Source organism: Schistocerca gregaria, chromosome X, assembly GCF_023897955.1.
Source record: "Schistocerca gregaria isolate iqSchGreg1 chromosome X, iqSchGreg1.2, whole genome shotgun sequence".
Taxonomy (NCBI): Eukaryota; Metazoa; Arthropoda; class Insecta; order Orthoptera; family Acrididae; genus Schistocerca; species Schistocerca gregaria.
The window spans coordinates 800,464,990-800,488,482 of NC_064931.1; the positions used below are offsets into that span (position 1 = coordinate 800,464,990).

At 36.5% G+C, this 23,493-nt stretch overlaps 1 protein-coding gene across 13 annotated transcripts in view; it reads right to left on the reverse strand.

Annotated features, from left to right (window-relative positions):
- Positions 1-6,744: 6,744 nt before the first annotated feature.
- LOC126298507 (forkhead box protein P1) overlaps positions 6,745-23,493 on the reverse strand; it is a 692,749-nt gene continuing 676,000 nt past the window's right edge. For all 13 annotated transcript variants that reach the window (XM_049989851.1, XM_049989850.1, XM_049989843.1 and 10 more), the window contains one exon: positions 6,745-17,068. In XM_049989851.1, the coding sequence (XP_049845808.1) occupies positions 16,786-17,068 (283 nt within the window). In that variant the 3' untranslated portion in view covers positions 6,745-16,785. The remainder of the gene's footprint in view (positions 17,069-23,493) is intronic.

Here is a 23,493-nt window from a genome sequence, read left to right on the forward strand (position 1 = left end):
ACCATTTGATATGTGCAGTGCAGTTTTCAAGTTTCCTGTTTGATGATCATCACTTTTAAATAACTTTGTTCTAAAATTCTCTTTGCCATTGGAAGAATATCAACAGCAATCACCACCTAATTCAGAAAGCTATATCTGATACTATATAATTTTTTGCATGAATTCAAATTATCAGTTGGATTCTAGGTTGATAATTTAGATAAATACTGGAAGATGTAGTGTTAAAGAACTCTTGATCTGAACTTTGAGGGTGAAACATATTCCCAAGGAACAACTTCAATAAAACCTTGAGAAATGGTTCAGTAATCCATGGTCTCTAAACCATATCCTCTACCCACATCAGGATTTACTATGAACAACAGATGATGGTCACAGGATTTTAGGCATAAATGGTTTTCTAAATGGTATGAAAGATATATGGAGACAAAAAAGTGGGTTTAGGAATGATGGAACAATATGTGAATCCTTTTCAAAAACTAGACAAAAGAATAACCCAGAAAGATTCTTATACTGATTTAAATAGAGAACAGATTTGACATGCTATGATTAATATAGTGATTTCTTCAATATTCATGTAACTGACCAACATTTTTTTTGTTTTTATTGTGTGTTATACATGTGATACTGCAAATAAAAAAGAATTAGATGTATATTTATCTTAGTAAATAGAAAATACTATAACAAATGTTGTACTTTGAACTGGACAAATGCCAGGTATTAATGACAGCAAGTAAGTGTACAGCTCCTGCCATGGGGAGCTAAGGTGTGAAGACATATCTCTCTTTACCCTGAATGATTTCTGTCATGAGGCTCTCATAACCACAACAATTATTCTTCAGTAAATCCTGACTGTTGAGAATAATTTATTAGAAAACCACACTGCATTATATCATGGCCTTCAGGGATGAAATAGTCATAATTCTTTCAGAAATGAGAAGATGCAGACACGGAAGTACAAAATTATATGAGCTTATTGAAAAGCAACTATAAGGTCAATACACTGTACAAAACCACTCAGAATTAGACAATATGAAAGTTGACACAATTACTTATTTCCATTCATCTCATTTTTCCAGTCTTTTCATAGATGAATGTATCTGTTTCTATATACACGTAGAATTCCCACAGTTCGCTTAAGAAATGGTGAATGTAGATGTGTATGAAAGCATTGAAGAATAAAATTGAATGAATAAAATATTCAGTTAGAATGTTTAATGTCACATGTCTTTTCTTTACATACAAACTGGGCACATAACCATGGAGATCTTCACAGTAGTGTTCTAACTTTTCTTTCTTCATATTATAATTTATTCACTTAGTAAACTGAATGATCTGTTAGTTGAGTTAATTTGGTTTGCATCTAAAGAAGTGAAAAGTGAAAAAAATATAGGTAGGCATTTAGAAATCTGTTGAGTCATATTATATAGTCTACAATATGATAATGTTTATGAAAAAGAGAATTATAGAACCACTCATTTCAGCCGCTGTATAGTCGGCTGAGATTATTTTGAGTAATTCCACAGTTTGGCAAAACTTTCGAGTGAACTGTGATTGCTACAATTTATGCTAAGAATCAAATTACTCTTTGCATGAATTAAGCACCTCTCCAACATAACATCTGTTTTATCACTTTCATTCAAATGTGGCTCATAAAACTGCACCACTAAAATGAGCTCTTGAAAAGTTTCATACTTCAACTTCTTACAAGTATATAAATACATTACAGAAACAAAAAATCAGAAACTTTGAAGTTAAATACAATTTAATACAAGTGGTTATGTGTTGACAGCAGCATATACCAAAGATCAATGTAATAAAAATGTATCAGCAGCTCACAGAAGAGTTTACTGATTCTTCGAACAAAATGAAATGGAGGCTTTAATTTTTATAAGATGATCACAAATAACTATGCAACATACAAAATAATAGTGAATGTGCACATCAGGAATCAGTTTGTGAAATTTGAAAATCATTCTGTCACCCTTCTTTACAAGGACTTGCTGATTTTGTATATAGTTTTAACTTTTTGCACACATCTGTTTCTTGCCTTGTCCCTTTTAGAGAACAAGCACAAGCAATTCTCAGATGCAACTTTTTAAATATGAATAGTGTTACAGACCTATGAAACCACTACTCTATATTCCACCAATGCAACCATAGATACTTTTATTGTGTTCAATGACTAACTAATCTGAAAGATCATATTAATTTTATTCCTACAAAAGATAACAGTTTCATGGCCACTTCTTTATCATACTTTGCCAGTTTTTGTAATAATGTGTGAAACCTGTCATATTAACATTAGAGAAAGTCTCTTTGTCTCACATTTCACCTACAAGTAGTGGCAAATGCTGATATAAACCTGATACAACATTATTTCTTACAATCTTCTCTTTATCTATCTATCTGTTACTTATATTTCCATTGTGTTGCCTTATGTGTGAAGAAGCAGGTACGTAATACAAGTTCCAAATATTCTCTTGAATCACCATGTAATTATGTTGTCGGCTATGCCCATATGTTTGCTTTTGTGTGTGTGTGTGTGTGTGTGTGTGTGTGTGTGTGTGTGTGTGTGTTATGGTGGAAACAATACCTGAAGTGTAAATGTAAAGTACTCAAACTTAAATTTCAGTTGTAAGAATTAGAAATTACTTGTAATTGCAGTAATATTCAAATATTTACTATCTTCAGCACTTAACTCTAGTAATATAATACTTTCCATAAATTAATATTTAATTTTCTACAATGCAAGTATACCACTTCATATTCATTTACAAATATTTTTGCACAGATTATAGGTTCATTTATCACAGAGCATAAATAATACAACTGATTTGACAATGATATGGGCTACTACTAGAATCTCACTGATTACGTCACAATGTCAACAGTTCTGTAGCTTCACAATACATACTTCCTGCTAAAGCATATAATTGTGGAAACATGATTTCCTCTTTTCATGTGAGAAGAATTTCAACATAAATTTAGTTACAAATTAGTTTCCAGCTATGTTACTTCAGTAAGTTTCCGGTGATTTACTACATAATTTCCTTAAACTAATATTGTTTGGATGCTCAGAATTACTAAATTATGATAGCATAAGGTCTCTCTTCATATAAATGGAAAATTTTGAACTTTTTTATACAAACATCTTTTTATACACTGGACCAATATGGAAGTACTATTACTGTTTCTTGAGTATTGACTGAACATTATTGTTCGATTGCTGATACAATTTTAGGCTGTAGAAATACATGTTATGTCAACAGAAAATTTTCATAATGAATTAAAATAATATTCTCGATAACAATGAGAATAAGTGATACTGATAAAATTACTTTTAAGCATTAGACCCAAAGAATCCTTCTTCATAAACTCTGGAACATGACATTTAAACACAGACTCAAAAGAAACCTTTCTCTTAAGGTTTGGGACAGTATAGGAACAAGAGACATTATGAAAAGTAAAGGAGTAGTGTAAAACAGAAGGATGAATTAAACACACTGAACAGAAGACTCACAGAAAGCCAATAGCTGATCAGAACAGAGACAGTAGGTTATATTTATTGCTTCCATTCTATTTACACCCATGTCTTCAGAGCCATTCTCTGTCTAGAATTTTCTGTGAATTTCCCACGTCTATTTGCTGTCTAGATTTTCCACTTTAGGTCTAGGAAGGAACCTTTGGTACTGAAACTTGAGGATTTTCTGTAAGGCTTCACACAAATTATAATTTTTCACAGAATGGAACATCAAACTTCTTTAAATCAGCAGGTAGACTTCAGTTGTGATTGCTGTTTTTTGGGAGTTACATTTTTCTAAAACTGTACCTAAAAATATAATTACTAATTCCAAAATGCAATCACTAATTCCACAATAGACATGCTGAATGGGACACTTGTACTACATCATATTTTTGTCAGTGTGAACTTTGCTGAACAGATGAATGGAATTTTCAAACAATTCATTAGCACATTAATGTTCATCTTGTCCCTTACAGTTACTGCAGTTGTCACAATTTCTCTAGAGATCCCAAGTACAAAAACAGTTATGTAAACTTGTGTAAAATGGAATTTACTATTCCATATAAAAATTGTAAAATTAAGTTTTTTTAACCACAGTGGGCATGATGGTAAATTATTTATGAAACAAATCATGTGACACATACAAGTTTTTCATCCCCTGATAACATACATTCAAAAAGAAAAAAAATGTGTTTATAATGAACTTTATGAAAAGCTTTTTGTCAAGATGCCACATTATATTTGTTGTGTAGAGAAATGTTACTAGTTAGATACCAGTTGCAGTTTGCTGCCTTTATCATTTATGTGAATTGTAACTGATATTTTAATGCCACATTAAATTTTCCACATTAAATTTTATGAACTTAATTGCTAGTGATGAATAAATCATTTTAATTAAATTTATAATTTGTTGTGGTTGTGGGGTTTTATCAGAGAGAATTTTCATCTAATATTTTTCATAGCTGTTTACTTATTGTGGTTTCTACTAAGATTAAAGTAAGAGCACGTGGAATACAATATAAGTTTTTACACAAAGAAAAAATCATACATATCCTGAGGCACAGTATATTACATCAGATTAATTAAGAAAATAATAGAAACTAATTATCTGCAGAGAACGTGGACTCAAAAAAGCATGAATTACTCTCTTATCAGTCCCTCTTCCCTCTTTCTTCCATTCAACACATCTTTTTTGTAATAGTTTTCCTATTAGCCACATGTTTAAACATTGCATCAGCAGTGAAGACATTATAGAAATATATATGTGCAAAGAGTCACAAACCACATAATATCTGGATTTAGTGCAAACAGTCACATGCTACAGGGTTTATCAAAAGTTATGTTACAAGGCATTGTGGTTGGCAGATGGCTACCATGTGAGAATATTTTGTTGATAAACGTTTGTCCAAAAATGCCTAGTCTGTGAGCTAGCATCTCAGAAATGTGGAGGAGGATGTAGACAGTCTGGACCACACAAGCTAGATAAGGAGTAAAGAAGGAAATGTGAATTGCATTATTCTTAGACTGTTGATGTGCTAGGGCCTCTGAAATGTTGGTGTAGGTAAACAAACCACACAGACAAGCAGGAGAAAGTATACTGTGTGTCAGGAGTGTTTACCAGTGGTACTGCTTCATTTGTTACATCATGCACACAGCACTCCACAGTCTTACATATACAATGGTAGAGAACAGTACTCTTTTGTGTCTGTAGTTTCATACTGTACATAGTTTTTAATGGTTCATGTGGCGGTTGTAAAATGGGAATGAACAATGGCAGTTGTTCACACAGCTGCAGAGTACACCGGCATATTTCTTGTGTATGGGGAATGCCAAAGGAATGCAAGAGAGGCTTGATGGTTCTACAAAGAACATTACCCCACCAGGCATCACCCACCCTACACCATATATGCAAGACTGGAGTTGCATTTACATGAAACTGGCTGCTTACATCCTAATGGTCACTACATTGGGTGTCTGTGGACACACTATACACCAGAGTAGGAAGAAGTTGTACGGCAGTATTTTGCAGACCAGTTTTCGACAAGAACCCAAGCTGTAGCACACACTGTGGATGTAAACTACATAGCAGTGTGGTACATTCTGCATGACATGAGCCTTAATCCTTATAAGCTCCAGAAGGCTCATGTGATGACTGAGAATGACTTTCCCCATCAGGTCAACTTTTGATGATAGCTGCTCAAACAAAGTAGGCAGGGTCCTCACTCCCTACAATGTATCCTGTTTCTTGATGAGTGCATCTTTACCATTTGCTTTACTGTCAAGATGTGGGCAGGTCTCATTGACGACCACATCATAGGTCCGTACCTCATGCCCACATGTGTTGACTGTCCAAATTACCTTGTTTCTGCGACAGGTCTTAACTTGATTGTTGGTCAAGGTGCCTTTGGACATATCACATGACATGGGGTTCCAGCAGGATAGTGCTCCACCACACTTCAACAGTGTGGTATGTGGCCACTTGTTAACACCCTTGGCAACAGACTGATGGGACACAGAGGCACAATAAATGTGCACTCTCACTCACTGGACCTGACATCACTGAATTTTCATTTTTGTGGGCACATGAAAAGCCTGGTTGAGTCACTATGAGTAGCAGCTGGAGTAATCCATGATATTCTGGGAATATTTCCAAGGGCTCAGCAGGAAATCATCAGGCAATACACGAAATGTATTGAATTTGGTATTGGTCATATTGAGCACCTTCTGTAAGTGAATGAAACCAGTGTTTACTAACAGTAATGTAGATTGTCTCCTTTACTCCTTGCCTAGCTTGTGCTGTCAAAACTACTTACATCCTCCTTCACATTTCAGAGTTGTTAGAAGACAAATGAAGTGTTTTCAAATATAAGTTTATTAGCACAATATGCGCACATGGCACCCATCTACCAACCACCATGCCTTGTAACACACATTTTGATACACTTCCATGTAATGTATACTGAATACACAATCATCCACAATAACAAAATTACAGAAGGTCCCTGATAACTAAGGTCCATATGTGAACAATAGTAAATGCAGATCTATAAACAGTACTAATATCATCCATACACTCTCTCTCTCTCTCTCTCTCTCTCTCTCTCTCTCTCTCTCTCTCTCTCTCTCTCTCTCTCTCTCTCTCTCTCTCTCTCTCTCTCTCTCTCTCTCTCTCTCTCTCACACACACACACACACACACACACACACACACACACACACGAAAAGAACACTTACGCACACACACACACACACACACACACACACACACACACACGCACACACATGAAAAGAACACTTACACACACACACACACACACACACACACACACACACACACACAGATATATGAAAAGAACACTTAATAATGGGAACTATATTTTTACTGGTAGATGCTTACATACAGTCATAGAGATTATGAGATTTTAGATAAATAAACACAAAAGAAGAAGTGAGCAGCTATGGTAGAGGTTACTGAAACAGGATAAAAGCTACGTCTACAAAAAAAAAAAGGATAAAATAAACATAAATATAGTTTGATAATTATTATACTAGCATAACTGTGGAATGATATGAGTAGAAAGTTGACATTAGGTAACATTTTTTATGACCAGTATTCTCTTCCCATGTCTAAAGTTGGTCTTACTTTCCACTATCAATTAGTGTCCCCAAAACACTGGTCATTTATAACTAAGAATCACTTTTCTTCCAATAAAATTTGATACTGTCATTATAATAGGAATCAAGGCAGTCAGTAAGTGATGAAAACTAAATCCATGACTATGAATCTCATATCAGAATAAATTACATATCATGTACAATAATGCCCAAATGAAATGTATGTACAACTTTTTTGATGAATGTTAATTAGACAAAATGATTGCACCCAGAAGACATACACAGGTGGGGTCTATAGTCAAAATCAGAAGAGAGCACATCAGTCTGTTCCTCCCTCATGTGTGTGTGTGTGTGTGTGTGTGTGTGTGTGTGTGTGTGTGTGTGTGTGTGTGTGTGTGTGTTTAAATAAACAGATAAACTTTGCATGCTTACTGTTTCTGTTTCAATGTGCACAATGAAGAATTCTTACTTTTTTCTTGTACAACAAGTACACTGATTCATACATTTTCATTTTAAATAAAACTGATAGTAAGCTTAATTATACTCTTTCATGAGATTTTCAAAAAATGAAATATATAACTATATGCTTCTGATTGTTCTGTTTCCTTAGCATTTTTTTACTGTGAGTATATCATTTTGTGTTATTTGCAAATAGTTGTGTCATACGTCTGCTTCTTACCTCTATTTATATACTACTCCATTTACACATGAAGGAAAAAAAAAACTTGCAAGACATGCAGGTATGAGGCAGCTCATCACAAACACTGGAAGTCAAAGCTATTCTGAATTGTACTAACACTTGTATCTAAATTCATTGCTTCAGTATTTCCTCATCTATCTTATTTTCAAGTTTTTTTTATTTTTAATCATATCAAAATGGAAAATTACTAATTTAATAAACTTCTGAAAGTAGACTGACCTCTGTTTCCGCACAGTGAGTATGTCCTTAGGAACAGAACTATTTAACAGGCTGTAAAAATCACCTGCATGTGCTTTAATGTTCTCGTGTAAGTTACCTGACCTCCTAATTCTGCTACTTTCAATTATTTTCCTTTTAGTTATAGTCTGAATTTTCATTTATTATTACACATTTATTCAAATGGCCCTTATTTAGAAGGAGTATATCCACATCAGATATGAACTGTTAATTTGATCTGTAAGTTTAAAACTGTAGAAAATGTGTTTTTTTCTTCTGTGTAATAAATAAAGTAATTTTCTTAATGACTATGCATTCTGGAGAAAATTGGGAAATATGGACTAATAAAAATGGGAAAACAAATGCAAACATGCACTTGTGAATACAGACTGTTAACAAACAATTAAAGAAATGATGGCACCTATAGGATGGTAGAAAGAAACAAAAATATGAAAATACAATGCATTATTCAGTAACACACATAAAAGAAAAAAATGCTACAAGTAACAAGGAGCTTACTGGGTGCAGAAACTTACACAATGTAATTGGGCAAATATAATGCCAAATAAGCTTTACATGTAGAACCAATATGAGAATATAACTATACTTCCTCAATAAATCATAATGAGATTACTAAAAGAAGGATGAATTATCAGCTATCAGGGCAGTGCATGTAATGGCAGAAATATGCAGTACACAAGAAACGAGATTACTTGACCCTATTGTTATTTCCACTCATCAACTAATAAATTATACATTCTTGTTAAGCATTTGAGAATGAAAGGATTTTTTGGTGTTGAGAATTGTAAGCGGGAGGGAAAAAACAATATCACATCATACTGACAAGTCATCCTCATTACATAATTGCCTCCAGACTTTCATTGTTATTACAGTTTCATCCATTTTACTGTCATTGAAGTAATTTTATATATCTGTTTGGCCTATTTTTTTGTTCTGTTCATTCTATTCACAATATGCCATTCATAGCACTGCCAAGAGCCTTTTGTAACCACATCTGTGGACTGACTTTTACACTTTGCTCCCTCTCTTCAACACTATAAGTCCATCTAAACACTAGTTGACAACAAATGGAAATATGTGATGCCTCTTTAGATCAATGTATCCATTACATTTTTTCTTGGCAAGTACCTCTAATCTGCATCTCCCAATTTGAAATTTCTTTGGGCATTTTTTTAATCTTTCAGCACCACACAGTGTCAACTTTTCATAGAGCACATTTCATTTCTTATTGTCACACTGATAACCTTCTTTAAACAAATGTGTCAATGTGTCATAATTTCACTTGTACACTGAAAGAAGGTTTACTTAGGTGTGTAAATTAAATTGACATGATAATTATGCACATGCAAGAGGTTAACATTGTAAATAAATCACATGGTAGTAACAATGTTGTTAAATCCAGCAAAGACAATATTGAGCAGACAGATGGCGATATTTGAAAATTAAAAGAATGTAGGATGGTGGCAATGTAGAATTTAGTAATTACACAAAATGATTACTCTGGTACGGATTTTACCAAATATGACATAGAGAAGCAAACTAATAGCTACTGTTTTCTTTTTCATATAAATAAGATTCTAAAAAATGGACATATGAAAACCTGATTGAAGAAATCAGGATAATTTTACCATTTATGTAATAGAAAAAATAATGCTTTAGCCAAATTACATTTGGGTAGGTGGGAAGTCAATATATATTTATGTACAGAGTACAGAGCCACAGAATGACAATGTGCTGAACAGATTAATTTTGATCAATAATAATGTTAATGAACCATCAATCCATGGACTGATGTAAATGCTGCAGCAAAAGTGTGTTGCACAAGGAATTAATAATATTAGAATCCAAAACCTGATCTGACATGTCATTCATCACCCACATATCAAGACATCATTTTGATATCCGATAAGTTTTCTGTCATAAAAAAGGTAGGAAAAGGTTTGAGAAGATGTAAGAAAATGTGATTTCATCATATCTTATAGCTAAAAGTTCCATATCCACTGCTCAGTCTGCTGAAGCAGCATGCATTAAGATGTTATCATCACTAACAAATTAGAAAGAAGCTGATGTGAAGCTACTGAAGCAATGGAACTCTACATTAGTTATGTTACCTAAAGCCATTTGTGATTCAGAAAAAAATGTATTAAAGTTATATATTTTTGAATATGTTATCATAGAGGGTACATTTACAGCTGAAAACTCACTGTATGTAAATTACTTTATTCTGCAGTTTCTTGAGTCTCTTGAAAAATGATTGTAAAAGACCAGGCTATAACCCACCCAACATTTCTATTGAAATTCTATAGAAGCTGTTGATTTACTCTGATACATGGATTTCAATGTACTTCTGTATCACTTTTCAGTAGTCATGTAATATCTGAGATTGAGCTGATTTATTTACATAAACAGACCATTGCAGAGTTTTGGAAGTCTCAAAAATTTGGAGAAGAAATCTTTTTCAAAACACTGTGTATTATCCAATATGAAGCAACAGAACTCATACATTTGAAAGGAAATGATACATAATGTGGCAACTGTAATATTATTATAGTTTATTGATGATTGGAATAAGCATATTTTGAAGTAGAAGAGGCGAAAATTAGAAACAACAATTACATTTATGTGAATATCATAGTAAAGAAACATACAGATCAATCAGAAATGATTTCAACACACACACACACACACACACACACACACACACACACACACACACACACACACACACTCTATTTTTCTATGTAAGAACAGTGAAAAAATTGGAGGTGAAAGAGTTAAGTGGCACACAATGTAAATAAACTGTTCCTCTTGAGGGTCATCAGAGCCTTTTCCCTAATGCCTCTAAGATATTTTTGATTTTATTTTTGTGATGTGAAGGTTTGATGTCTCAAAACAAAGTTTGCTTAGATAGTATTCCATGTGCTGTCAAGGATCAACAAAACATATCACTATGGCTCTCATTACAAACAAAATGTTACTGAACGTGTAGGTTTTCATATCTAATTGATAGGGCAACCTCAAAATACTTTGGTGCAGCATTCAGTTAAAGAATATTTACTGTTAGTGACAGCAGTATTACCAGCACAGTCTCAGTAAGCAATGTGCTGTGTTGCACTGCATTCGCAGTCCCATTATACAGTAATCTTACTGTCCTTTCTGAAAGATCTAACTGTAACTTTCAATAAATGTCTTTCACCTGAATATTCCATCAGAATAAGCTGAAGGTGTTCAACCACCTGAGCACATAATCTTACACTTGAAACAACATTTTGTATATAATTAAATCCAAAATAATGTTTACTGTTAACACTGGATATCACATAGGATGCCCCCTGAGCAGTTTGCAAACAAGTGAAATAACAGTCTTACCCATTTGTTGTTAAAATGATCAGCAACAGAATCACACAAGCATGAAACAAGGCCTTCACTGGCTGCTGATATAAAACTTGCACTGTTAGCTGATCCAGAAAAAAAGAAACATGCAGTGTCAACATGAGTATCAACACTTGGTTGTGGATGCTCTGTCAGCATCAGAGAAAGTGAAAATAAAATCATATGAAATAAAATAACATCCTCAACAGCAGCAACAGAACATTGAACAACAGTAGCTACCACCATTACCAACAACAGTAGGAGAAGCAGTAAATAATAGAGAATTTATCATTAAATTGCTTTTGCCTTGGAGCATCAGTCTGATATTTTCTGTTTATGGAGGATAAACTTATAGTCATTGAATCTAATACCTACGACTTAGCATAAAATTACTGCAGAAAACTGAACATAAGAGGTGATGTTTGGAGAATTGAAATTTTACCCACTACACCACCTATCTTCTAGATCAAATAACATCTGTTCACTAATATGACATAAATTGTTTAATAAACTTCCACTACTTGTATGGGGCCTTCCTGCATATGCATTTAAATAAGGAAACTAACTATAGTTAGCTGCTCACCCATTTCCAAGCATTTAAACAATTGTAATGTAATGTTGTAATTTCAATGACTAACCCACTTTACTGTTGCATTTATTACTGTAACCACTCTATTACGGTTTTCAAAGATGAAACCACCATCTGACTATGTATTATTATATTTATCTTTTGTACTATCCATGTATAAGCTTTGATGCCATTATGAAGTACAATGCTAAAGGTTGTTAGGCCATTATTTAATCATATTTGTTAAGGTAGTCCAAAGAAGGTAAACAAGGATAACACGTCTTCTAGATGTGACTGTCAAAGAATTAGTCACATCTTAAAGACATGTGTTAGCCTTGTTTAACTGCTTTGGACTGCCTTAACAAATATAACTTAATAAAGATCTAATGACCTTTAGCATTGTACTTGATAATGGCATAAAAGCCGAAATAAGGACAGTAGAAAAGATAAATATAATAATAAACATTCAACTGGTGGTTACTTCTTTTAAAAAGTATTCCATGACTGTGGCTCAATGTCATCAAATGTACTATGTGTTTGGCATCATCCATTATTATTATTATTATTATTATTATTATTATTATTATTATTATTATTATTAGCATCTGTTTGATATAGCTCCACCTACACACCACATAAACAGAATATATTCAGTAAAAAAACAGGGAAAAGGTTCATATCATCTCTTACAATGACTGTCAACATATATGAGGCCCTGTCAGTATCCCTTCACAGAAAACAGAAAGTTAGTCCAGACAAATGAGAAGGAACTAGTACATGCAGCAATGATACATAAAGTTTTCTGAAAGGTTGCAATCAATAGAAAAGACACATCAGTACTGATTTATGCCACTGTTGTAAAATAGTAGTTCACATCCATTCAAATAATATTTAACTTTTTGTTTTAGCTGAGAGAGAAAAGTGAGATATGACACTCTCACACCTATTATTAAATACCATTTTGCTTCTTTGAAATGAGTACAAGTTTACCCTATGAGGATTTGATGGTCTTTCATGGGCAGTCACTTTCTTACATATGTTCAAAATCTCCTATGGATTTATGCCAGAAGGACTTTAATATGTGGGGATTATACAGAATGAAATCATTGTTAATAGTGAAAACTGACATCAGCAAAAGTATACAACACTAGAAGCAAGAGTATCTCAGTAAACATGGGCCCACAAACACAAGCAAGGTAATTATGAATGTGGGGTTAAAACCCTCACTGATTCCAATGTGAAATATTGTCCTTGTTAGTATATGCATAGGTATTTGAAATGTAAACTTCTTGATTAAGTGCCCATCTAATAGTACTTAAATTTCATCTGTGTCTCATGGTTGGCCAATATGGTGGATGCATATTGGGGTACCAGAACATTTCGTTGCTGATGCAGGATGAAATCTAAAGCATCAATATGGCCTAAGATGGAAGGGTTGAGCAGGGCATTTACCTTGGCCTCCAATATCACCTGACCTCAGTCTTCTAGATTTTTCTGTTTGGGATCATCTCAGAATTTACAACACACCTGTTGAAACAGTTGAAGAACTGGAGCAGCAAACTGTACAGTCTTGTCAAGGTTTATGAGATGTTCCAGGGGTGTTTGAAAGAATTCGTAACACTTTGCAAATACAAGTGCAATATTTCATCCAAATGCAAGGACAACATGTGAAACACCTCCTGTAAAAGATATGAATGTACAGTAAATTGCAACACATAAATGCTACAGCAGTACTGCATTCTATTTCTGGTAATGAATGTACAGTAAATTGCAACACATAAATTCTACAGCAGTATTGCATTCTATTTCTGGTAAATGTAGATCATGTAGGAAATTTGAACCTACTTAAATGAGGACCTGATCAAAGAAAGAGTACATTTAAATTAAATCAGAGCAAACTAGAACAACACTGACATCAGTGATGACTCTTAATCATTCATTTACAGTTATCTTGCATCCTCTGGTCATTTGCAGACCCATGTTTACTGGAACATTTTTTATACTATTACTGTACATTGTCACTCATTCCAGGTTTTGCTATTAATTATGAGACACCTTGTAAAAATATTTGTAAATAAATATGTGTATTTCTTTTGTAAGTTTAATGAATAAACCAATGTTGGAAAGAAAACATCATCACAGTTAAAGCATATTTGGAGTTGGATTGTATGAGGACAATCTTTTGATGAAAGATGTAAAGAAAACTTACATGTATGGCAAAAATATTCCATCCCTAATATTTTTCTCATAACAGAAACCACAATGAGTTATGCAATTATTTGCAAATTGCACATAATCTGACAATTTACACCACAGAGAATTATAGAATAGGTTGGTTTATGAGCAAATTGTTTTCCTGTTTGACGCTGGCTGCCCTACTAATAATGGAGGAAGTCTCATAAAATATTATTATATTTTTTCGGGTCTTTGTAAGCACCACATCAAAATTCATTTGACACACAGAGCAATAAATAATGTAGACTGTAATCCTAACGTACCTGATCTCTGCGATTATTAAAACTAAAATGCAGAATTACAATCGTGTGTAGATGACATAGTTCCACCTTCACAAATTATAAGTTTTATCAATGTGCAGACTTTTTATATACAGGTTAATGACTTATACAAAGTAATGATGAAGCTCAATCTCCACTTGTAACAGTGGATGAAAAAGCAACCAGTACTAATGGCAGCCGAAAACCTCAGGAAGTGTATGTAGCTGTATACAGAAAATAAATTACTGATATCACTACAAAGTAGCAACTACAAGTAATCCATAAATGATCCTGAACAAAATCAATATTTTTTATGTTATAAAATAATTCCACTTTTTCTCACTCCTATGCTGTTTTGCATTTGGAAACAGCTTCTATTATTGTGTAGAACATTGTTTGTAAGAAGATAATTACTGTCATTTGGTTTGCTATCATCAAAAAAATTCATCTGCAGTAGCCAGTGATCTGAGGTTCTTGTTATCATCAATTAATAATATAATTCTGGTGAAGTTTATTCGTGGGTCTTGCTATGATTAAAAGTAGAGAATGTAGATCAGAAAAAATACTTTCTAAATGCTCTTATTTCTTTTTTTTTTTTTTTAAAAAAGGAAGTGTTCAGAATCTGATAAGGTTTTCAAACACTTCTACACATTTTCATTGTCAGCAGCAGATTTGTATGTTACTCGTAATGCAGTAACACTGGTTTTGTTGATGCTGACAAATGAACATAATTTCTTACCTACACATCCATACATATGAAACATAAATGAATTTGCAGTTGATAAAACATCACATATAACAGATTTCTTAAACAGCATTTAATATATAGACAATACTTTAAACAAAATCCTTCCCCTCCCTACCTCTCTCTCTCTCTCTCTCTCTCTCTCTCTCTCTCTCTCTCTCTCTCTCTCTCTCTCTCCACTCATGGCACAGCGTCAGATGCATGAAAGAAAGACAGAGAGACAGAGAGAGAGAGAGAGAGAGAGAGAGAGAGGGAGAGAGAGAGAGAGAGAGAGAGAGAGAGAGAGAGAGAGAGAGAGTATTTTGCATATGTTCACTTTATCCTATCTTCTCCTTTCCTGCTCCATGTTAATATGTTAAGTTACTAACACAGTAAAGCCATCTGTTAAACATTCACTGTGGTGCTGCTAAAAACAATGCTTATACATGTAAACCATAGGAGTCACAACTCCATGTCTTCATGTATAATCCGTTTCATTTCCTGCTGATTCACATAATTCATAGAAATTCAAAAACCAGAAAAGAATATTAAAATTTTCAAAAAGAGCTTGTCCCATATTAACTGAACTTGATAAAATCAAAATAGACAACATGAAAGCACTGCTAGTACTTTGAAAGATATTGTTATCTATAAGTATAATGGGACTCAAATAGTGGTACTTACAACATTTAAATTCTGATAATTTGAAAATATTGTTTTGTAATTTAAGCAAATGTAGTCATATCCTGAGCTATTCCATACAATATGTCATTAAACATTTAATTTTTAACAAAATGTTCCTTAAAACTACTTATTAAAACTGTAATAGTAATTTTTATTCTGATTGCCTTGATGTGTAAGATACTGAACAATACACAGAATTTATGTGCTTTTACATACAACTGATTAAATAAAAACAGTTTTCATGTAAGAAGAAACACTAAATTCATACATTCAAACATGGAAGAGACTCATTATTCAGTATCTCATATCTCACATTAGCAGTCAACATACTGCATGATCGAGTTGTGTGTTGCAGTTGTTTGTGTATAGACAGCTTTATGAAATACTCATACTTTCTGTCTCTTTCTTGTATAATCAGTCTGAGGAATATGTGATTCATGTTTTTTAGTCAGCTGCCTGTGACATTGCTAGAACAATACATTGTGACAAACAAGTTTTCTGTATAACATATATAAGCTGTGCTTTATACACAATTGTTGTTTCACATACATACAGTGCTCTTAATTAATTTTGTACATATTTCTTCATTGGCACACATACTTGCACACATAACGTTTACTCACACAGCCAGGAAATAATCTATAGTTCTTTTTTTTTCATTTTGATACGGACATTTTGTTTTAATATACAACACGAGTGTTTTTGAAATAATTGTTTTTTCCGCACAGATATGAATTAACTCCTGCACTGTCTTTCAAATTCATTGCACCACATTTGTGGCCATACACGATACATTTACTTTTTTTGTTAACAGTATCATTCACATTAAAAAGTGGATATGATTAAAATCAGGATGCGATTTTCTCAACTATGCTTCCAGATTTTCTTCAGACACATCTGGAACCATAGATAAGTCTTCAGCCATCTCATCTGGCTCTTCAGATTCATGTCCATGATCCAGCTGCATCCCCACTGTAGCTCCAGGTACAAAATCTCGCTCCTCGCCAACTTCCTCCACCTCTTCTGCATCTATTCCATGCTCCATTATCTCCCTCTTGATTAAATGGACAAGACCATCATTGTCAGGATTCATAGATGGTGTCTGCAAGGCCTCTTGCTTGATATGCATGAGTGATCCATCCACCGAAGATCTGAAAGGAATCATGTGTTTTGAATGAATTGTATTTCTAACCTGCTTAGTAGACAAGATAATAACTAGGCTATGATATTGTCATTATTATGTGGAGAAGATACAAACAAGATATTTATCCTGTTTGTAAATCTTTCCATTTTTACTGCTATGTAAAGAGTATGTTAAATATTGTTTACTGAAAAAAAAACACACACACACACACTCTTCTCAGTATTCTAACTGTAATAGTGGCCTTCTTTCATAGCCACACATGAAGTAGCATGCCTCAGAGTTACACCATTCAAGCATAATGCTGATGTAACTGTCATCTGATCAGATGGAAATGCTTCATAATATACGATGATTTTAAAAAATGCTCAACACATTCTAATTTTATTTAACTGATCTTATTAATATTATGATCAGCTGGTCATACTACAGCACTATTAGTGCTTTTTCTGGTTCATCAACTGCAACTATGCTCAATGTATCTTTTTCTTCTTTCACAAAGCTCAATTTTCATTTCCCCACCTCCTCTATCTCTTCAACCAATTATCTTTTTTCCTGCTTCAAAGACAATTTCTGTGCAAATGGCAACATATATATTGGACATCTGATGAGAGTATGGTAACACCAGTTAATGAACTTGTGATATTTTAAATCTTTTGAGGCATAGCAATAACATTAATAGAACACATGTGAGACTTCTAAGCACTAATCTGCAAAATAAAACAAAACAAAATATGAACTGCTAAATCAGTGATCCTTTCACACTGGTAAATAACTTGACTAAAAGAAGGGATAGGTTGATGGAAGGCATCCTGAGGCATCAAGGAATAATTAATTTGGTAATGAAGGGAAATGCACATGTCTGAGGAAGGGAGGGGTGGAGGGCAGTGGGCAGGGAGGGTGAAACTGGAGAGGGACACCAATGTTTAACAGTAAACAGGTTCAAATGGATGTAGTCTGCAATAGCTATGCAGAGATTTACCTGCACTTCGGATTTTATAGAATACAAACGTTATTAACTACAAATATGTTCTAGAATGGACTTTGAATTTTAACCCTAGGAATACCAAGGCATTTTCCATAACATACATTACCGGGCATGGGGAATTTTGTTTGTAAGTAAGGTTTGTGTGTATAGCATATAACAGTAACAATCATGAGTGTACAATACACAGGGTGGAGAAAAAATGTGTCACAAAATTTTAACACCGGGTAGCTGATGCCAGTAGGAACCAAAATTACTAATATTGCGTAGGTCAACAATGCACCATTTTTAAATTACGGAAACATGGCGCCATGTGCTTTGATTGGCTGTGGGATTGCCCTCTTGCTGTTTATAGGTTGACATGAAGCACCCAGAAAAGAAGAGCAGTTAATGGATTGCATTCAATATACTGCCAATCACATCAGGTTAATACCAGAGATCTTTGAATGAGTTTGGCAAAACACTGTTCGACGTTACCAACCTTGTGTTATGTCAGATGGTCACCAGTTCGAGCACCTGCTTTAAGTAAAATGCCCTTTTCAGGGCAGACACAATTTGTAAAAGACTTTCTGTATGAGTTTGTTCCCAGTACATCTTATCATGAAACTAACAATGGATGTGTCAGGGCCTCAGAGGATTCGCCCCCAGGCCCCCAGAGTGGAAGGCCGGCACGCTACCACTGAGCATGGAGGTCATCTTGGATACATCGCGATCTCCAGCAGGAAAAGCATTTGTGGTCATGCACTGTCTAGAGCACCCAGCAACAGGATAATCCCACAGCCAATTGGATTGAGTGACACCAAGTTTCCATGGATTAAAAATTGTGTATTGCTGATTTACACAATGTTAGAAATTTTGGTTCCTACTGGCATCACCTATCCAGGGTTAAAATTTTGTGGCACAGTTTTTCTCTGCCCTATATATATTGTTATCTGTTCCATTTTTAATTGGTGTTTGAAGTGGCATCTCTGGGCAACAATTGGAGCTACAAGTTGGTCAACTACAGTATATATATATTCCAAGACTTACCAAGTGGGAAAGCGCCGGTAGACAGGCACAATAAGTAAAACACACACACAAAATTTCTAACTTTCGCAACCGACAGTTGCTTCTTCAGGAAAGAGGGAAGGAGAGGGAAAGACGAAAGGATGTGGGTTTTAAGGGAGAGGGTAAGGAGTCATTCCAATCCCGGGAGCGGAAAGACTTACCTTAGGGGGAAAAAAGAACAGGTGTATACTTGCACACACACACACACACACATATCCATCCGCACATACACAGACACAAGCAGACATTTGTAAAGGCAAAGATGGATGGATATGTGTGTGTGTGTGTGTGTGTGTGTGTGCGCGAGTGTACACCTGTCCTTTTTTCCCCCTAAGGTAAGTCTTTCCGCTCCCGGGATTGGAATGACTCCTTACCCTCTCCCTTAAAACCCACATCCTTTCATCTTTCCCTCTCCTTCCCTCTTTCCTGAAGAATCAACCGTCGGTTGCGAAAGTTAGAAATTTTGTGTGTGTGTTTGTGTGTTTTATTTATTGTGCCTGTCTACCGGTGCTTTCCCGTTTGGTAAGTCTTGGAATCTTTGTTTTTAATATTTTAATATATTTTTCCCATGCGGAAGTTTCTTTCTATTATATATATATACACTCCTGGAAACAGAAATAAGAACACTGTGAATTCATTGTCCCAGGAAGGGGAAACTTTATTGACACATTCCTGGGGTCAGATACATCACATGATCACACTGACAGAACCACAGGCACATAGACACAGGCAACAGAGCATGCACAATGTCGGCACTAGTACAGTGTATATCCACCTTTCGCAGCAATGCAGGCTGCTATTCTCCCATGGAGACGATCGTAGAGATGCTGGATGTAGTCCTGTGGAACGGCTTGCCATGACATTTCCACCTGGCGCCTCAGTTGGACCAGCGTTCGTACTGGACGTGCAGACCATGTGAGACAACGCTTCATCCAGTCCCAAACATGCTCAATGGGGGACAGATCCGGAGATCCTGCAGGCCAGGGTAGTTGACTTACACTTTCTAGAGCACGTTTGGTGGCACGGGATACATGCAGAAATGCATTGTCCTGTTGGAACAGCAAGTTCCCTTGCCGGTCTAGGAATGGTAGAACGATGGGTTCGATGACGGTTTGGAAGTACCGTGCACTATTTAGTGTCCCCTCGACGATCACCAGAGGTGTACGGCCAGTGTAGGAGATCGCTCCCCACACCATGATGCCAGGTGTGGGCCGTGTGTGCCTCGGTCGTATGCAGTCCTGATTGTGGCGCTCACCTGCACGGCGCCAAACACGCATATGAGCATCATTGGCACCAAGGCAGAAGCGACTCTCATCGCTGAAGATGACACGTCTCCATTCGTCCCTCCATTCACGCCTGTCGTGACACAACTGGAGGCGGGCTGCATGATGTTGGGGCGTGAGCGGAAGACGGCCTAACGGTGTGCGGGACCGTAGCCCAGCTTCATGGAGACGGTTGCGAATGGTCCTCGCCGATACCCAGGAGCAACAGTGTCCCTAATTTGCTGGGAAGTGGCGGTGCGGTCCCCTACGGCACTGCGTATGATCCTACGGTCTTGGCGTGCATCCTTGCGTCGCTGCGGTCCGGTCCCAGGTCGACGGGCACGTGCACCTTCCGCCGACCACTGGCGACAACATCGATGTACTGTGGAGACCTCACGCCCCACGTGTTGAGCAATTCGGCGGTACGTCCACCCGGCCTCCCGCATGCCCACTATACGCCCTCGCTCAAAGTCCGTCAACTGCACATACGGTTCACATCCACGCTGTCGCGGCATGCTACCAGTGTTAAAGACTGCGATGGAGCTCCGTATGCCACGGCAAACTGGCTGACACTGACGGCGGCGGTGCACAAATGCTGCGCAGCTAGCGCCATTCGACGGCCAACACCGCGGTTCCTGGTGTGTCCGCTGAGCCGTGTCCGGAGCAAGTATGGTGAGTCTGACACACCGGTGTTCTTTTTTCCATTTCCAGGAGTGTGTGTCTGTCTTTGGAGCTTATGGATACTCAGTGGTGAGGTTATCAGCACCCTTAAACTCATTGAAACAAGCAAATGTGAAGAAAACCTCTAAAATTGTGGCACACCCATGCATTCAAATGGACCACACAATCACTCCATCTCATAAGTGGTAAAACAACAGAAAAATAGTAAAAGTTGCTATATCTGAGCCTAAAACACAAGTAAAATGACAAAGGAGCTAAAAGAAAGGTAAATGGAAATATTGCTAGCTGACCACTTACAAAAAACATGAGTGAGCCAGTCACCCTAAAACTGTCTCCCTAAAATCTTGCGAAAAATATTGGACAATTCAAAAAACTTTAAAATTTGAACTACATTCATTTGAGCGTTAATTAAAATAGAGTGCAGATCTGTTGGCAAATCTGTGACAGCCTGCTGGTTTGAAAATAAAACACACTCCAATAAAATATGGCACACAGTGACCTGTGCACCACAAGCACCACACATTGGAGGGTCCTCTCATCAGAGCAAGATATCATGTGTGCTAGGGTTGTGGCTCATGCGAAACAGGTAAGGGGACATCATCCTATCAGAATGTAGGTATGCCACGGCCATGTTGTGCACTTTACTAGGCACAGCTTATTGTCTATCACTACCAGCTACTCATCCTCCCACCAGCAGAAGACTCTGGATCTCAACAGAAAGGCTGTAGCATGCAGGTGGGCAGCACACTGAAATAACTCAGGATCATGACATGCCTCCTTAGCTGCTAGAGCCACCCTTTCATTCCCCACAATGCCCATGTGCACTTATACCCAGCAGAATGACACCTCATTCCTCAGTCGTTGTAGTTGGAGGAGGCATCCCGGATATTCTGGAACTACTTTATCTGCTGGGTACAAAAATTGTAGAGAGCGAAGAGCACTCAAGGAATTGGAGCAGACAAGAAATTTAGCACTGGAAGAACATATCATCTGCTCCGGTGCTCACAAGATCACATATAATGCTGCATCAGAGACAACAAAGTCTTGAGGCAGACAGACCTTGAGAACACAGTCTGGGATAATAACAGAGCAACCAACAGAGACCTCCTGTTTAGTTTCATTTGTAAAGACAGCTACATAGTTGTGGTGCTTATATAAAATGTCAGAAAAAATGGCATTAAAACAGATGCAGGAGCGCAGTCTTTCCTGCACTGTACTAAGTCCATAATGACTCTGGGCCTCTGTGGTAACCAGAGTGGCAGATGGTTAGCATCCTAGCTTTGAGGCTGGACATGCTCAATTCCAAGTGACTCCAGCACATGTCACACATGGATCCCAAATGGCTATGTTGCTCATGGACAACGAGAAAAAAGGCTTCCCACAGGGTGATGAGCAACATTGTGGTATGTGGGTGTATTTGGAGCTGTGAGGAACTTACAAGCCTGATGCAGCATGAGGAATTTCTGCCGAATTGTAATCAGTGGTTCACCAGCCACAGCAAAGAGACTTCATATGGGCTGCCAAATTCCCTCACAGTGGACAGCGTCAATGATCTTCAAATAACAAGGCCTCACCAATCCATACACCGTGCACCCATAATCTAGCCGTAAACACATGCAACCCTATAAAACTGGAGCAGATGCACCCTGTCCACTTCCCAAGACCTGTGGCTAAGGCATTTTATGATGCTCAATGCTTTCAGGGTTATGGCTTTCAGGTCTCTCAGGTGCAGCAACCACGACAATTTGGAGTCAGCAATGAGGCCCAGAAACCTCACTGAGTCTCTAAAATGTTGAATGGTGTCCCTCATAGGTAAGGCAGGCAAATTAAGAATACGACAAGAATGATTTAAATGAAAACGCGCACACACACAATATATATATATATATATATATATATATATATATATATATATATCCACAGTAAACTGAAAACCCATTTTTGAAGCCCACTTCTCTAACCTCCACACTGTAAGTTGCAACTGACAGCTCCCTCTTGCAATGCAGGAGGAGGAACAGAAAACAGAAAATTGTCCACAAATAAGGAGCATTGGTTCAAATGGCTCTGAGCACTATGGGACTTAACATCTGTGGTCATCAGTCCCATAGAACTTAGAACTACTTAAACCTAACTAACCTAAGGACATCACACACATCCATGCCCGAGCCAGGATTCGAACATGCGACCATAGCAGTCGCGCGGTTCAAGACTGAAGCACCTAGAACCACTAGGCCACCATGGCCAGCCTAAGGAGCATTGTTCAGGATTCCTTACAATAGACATGATACTGTTTATGGCGATGGCAAAGAGGGTAACATTTAAAACATTGCACCAAGGGACACCACTCTCCTGCTCAAAGTGATCTGATGTGTGTTACCAACTTGGGTCCGAAAAAACTGGTGAGACAGGAAAGGCCGTATGAAGATGGGGAAGTGGTCACAAAAGCCTCATTGATGCAGC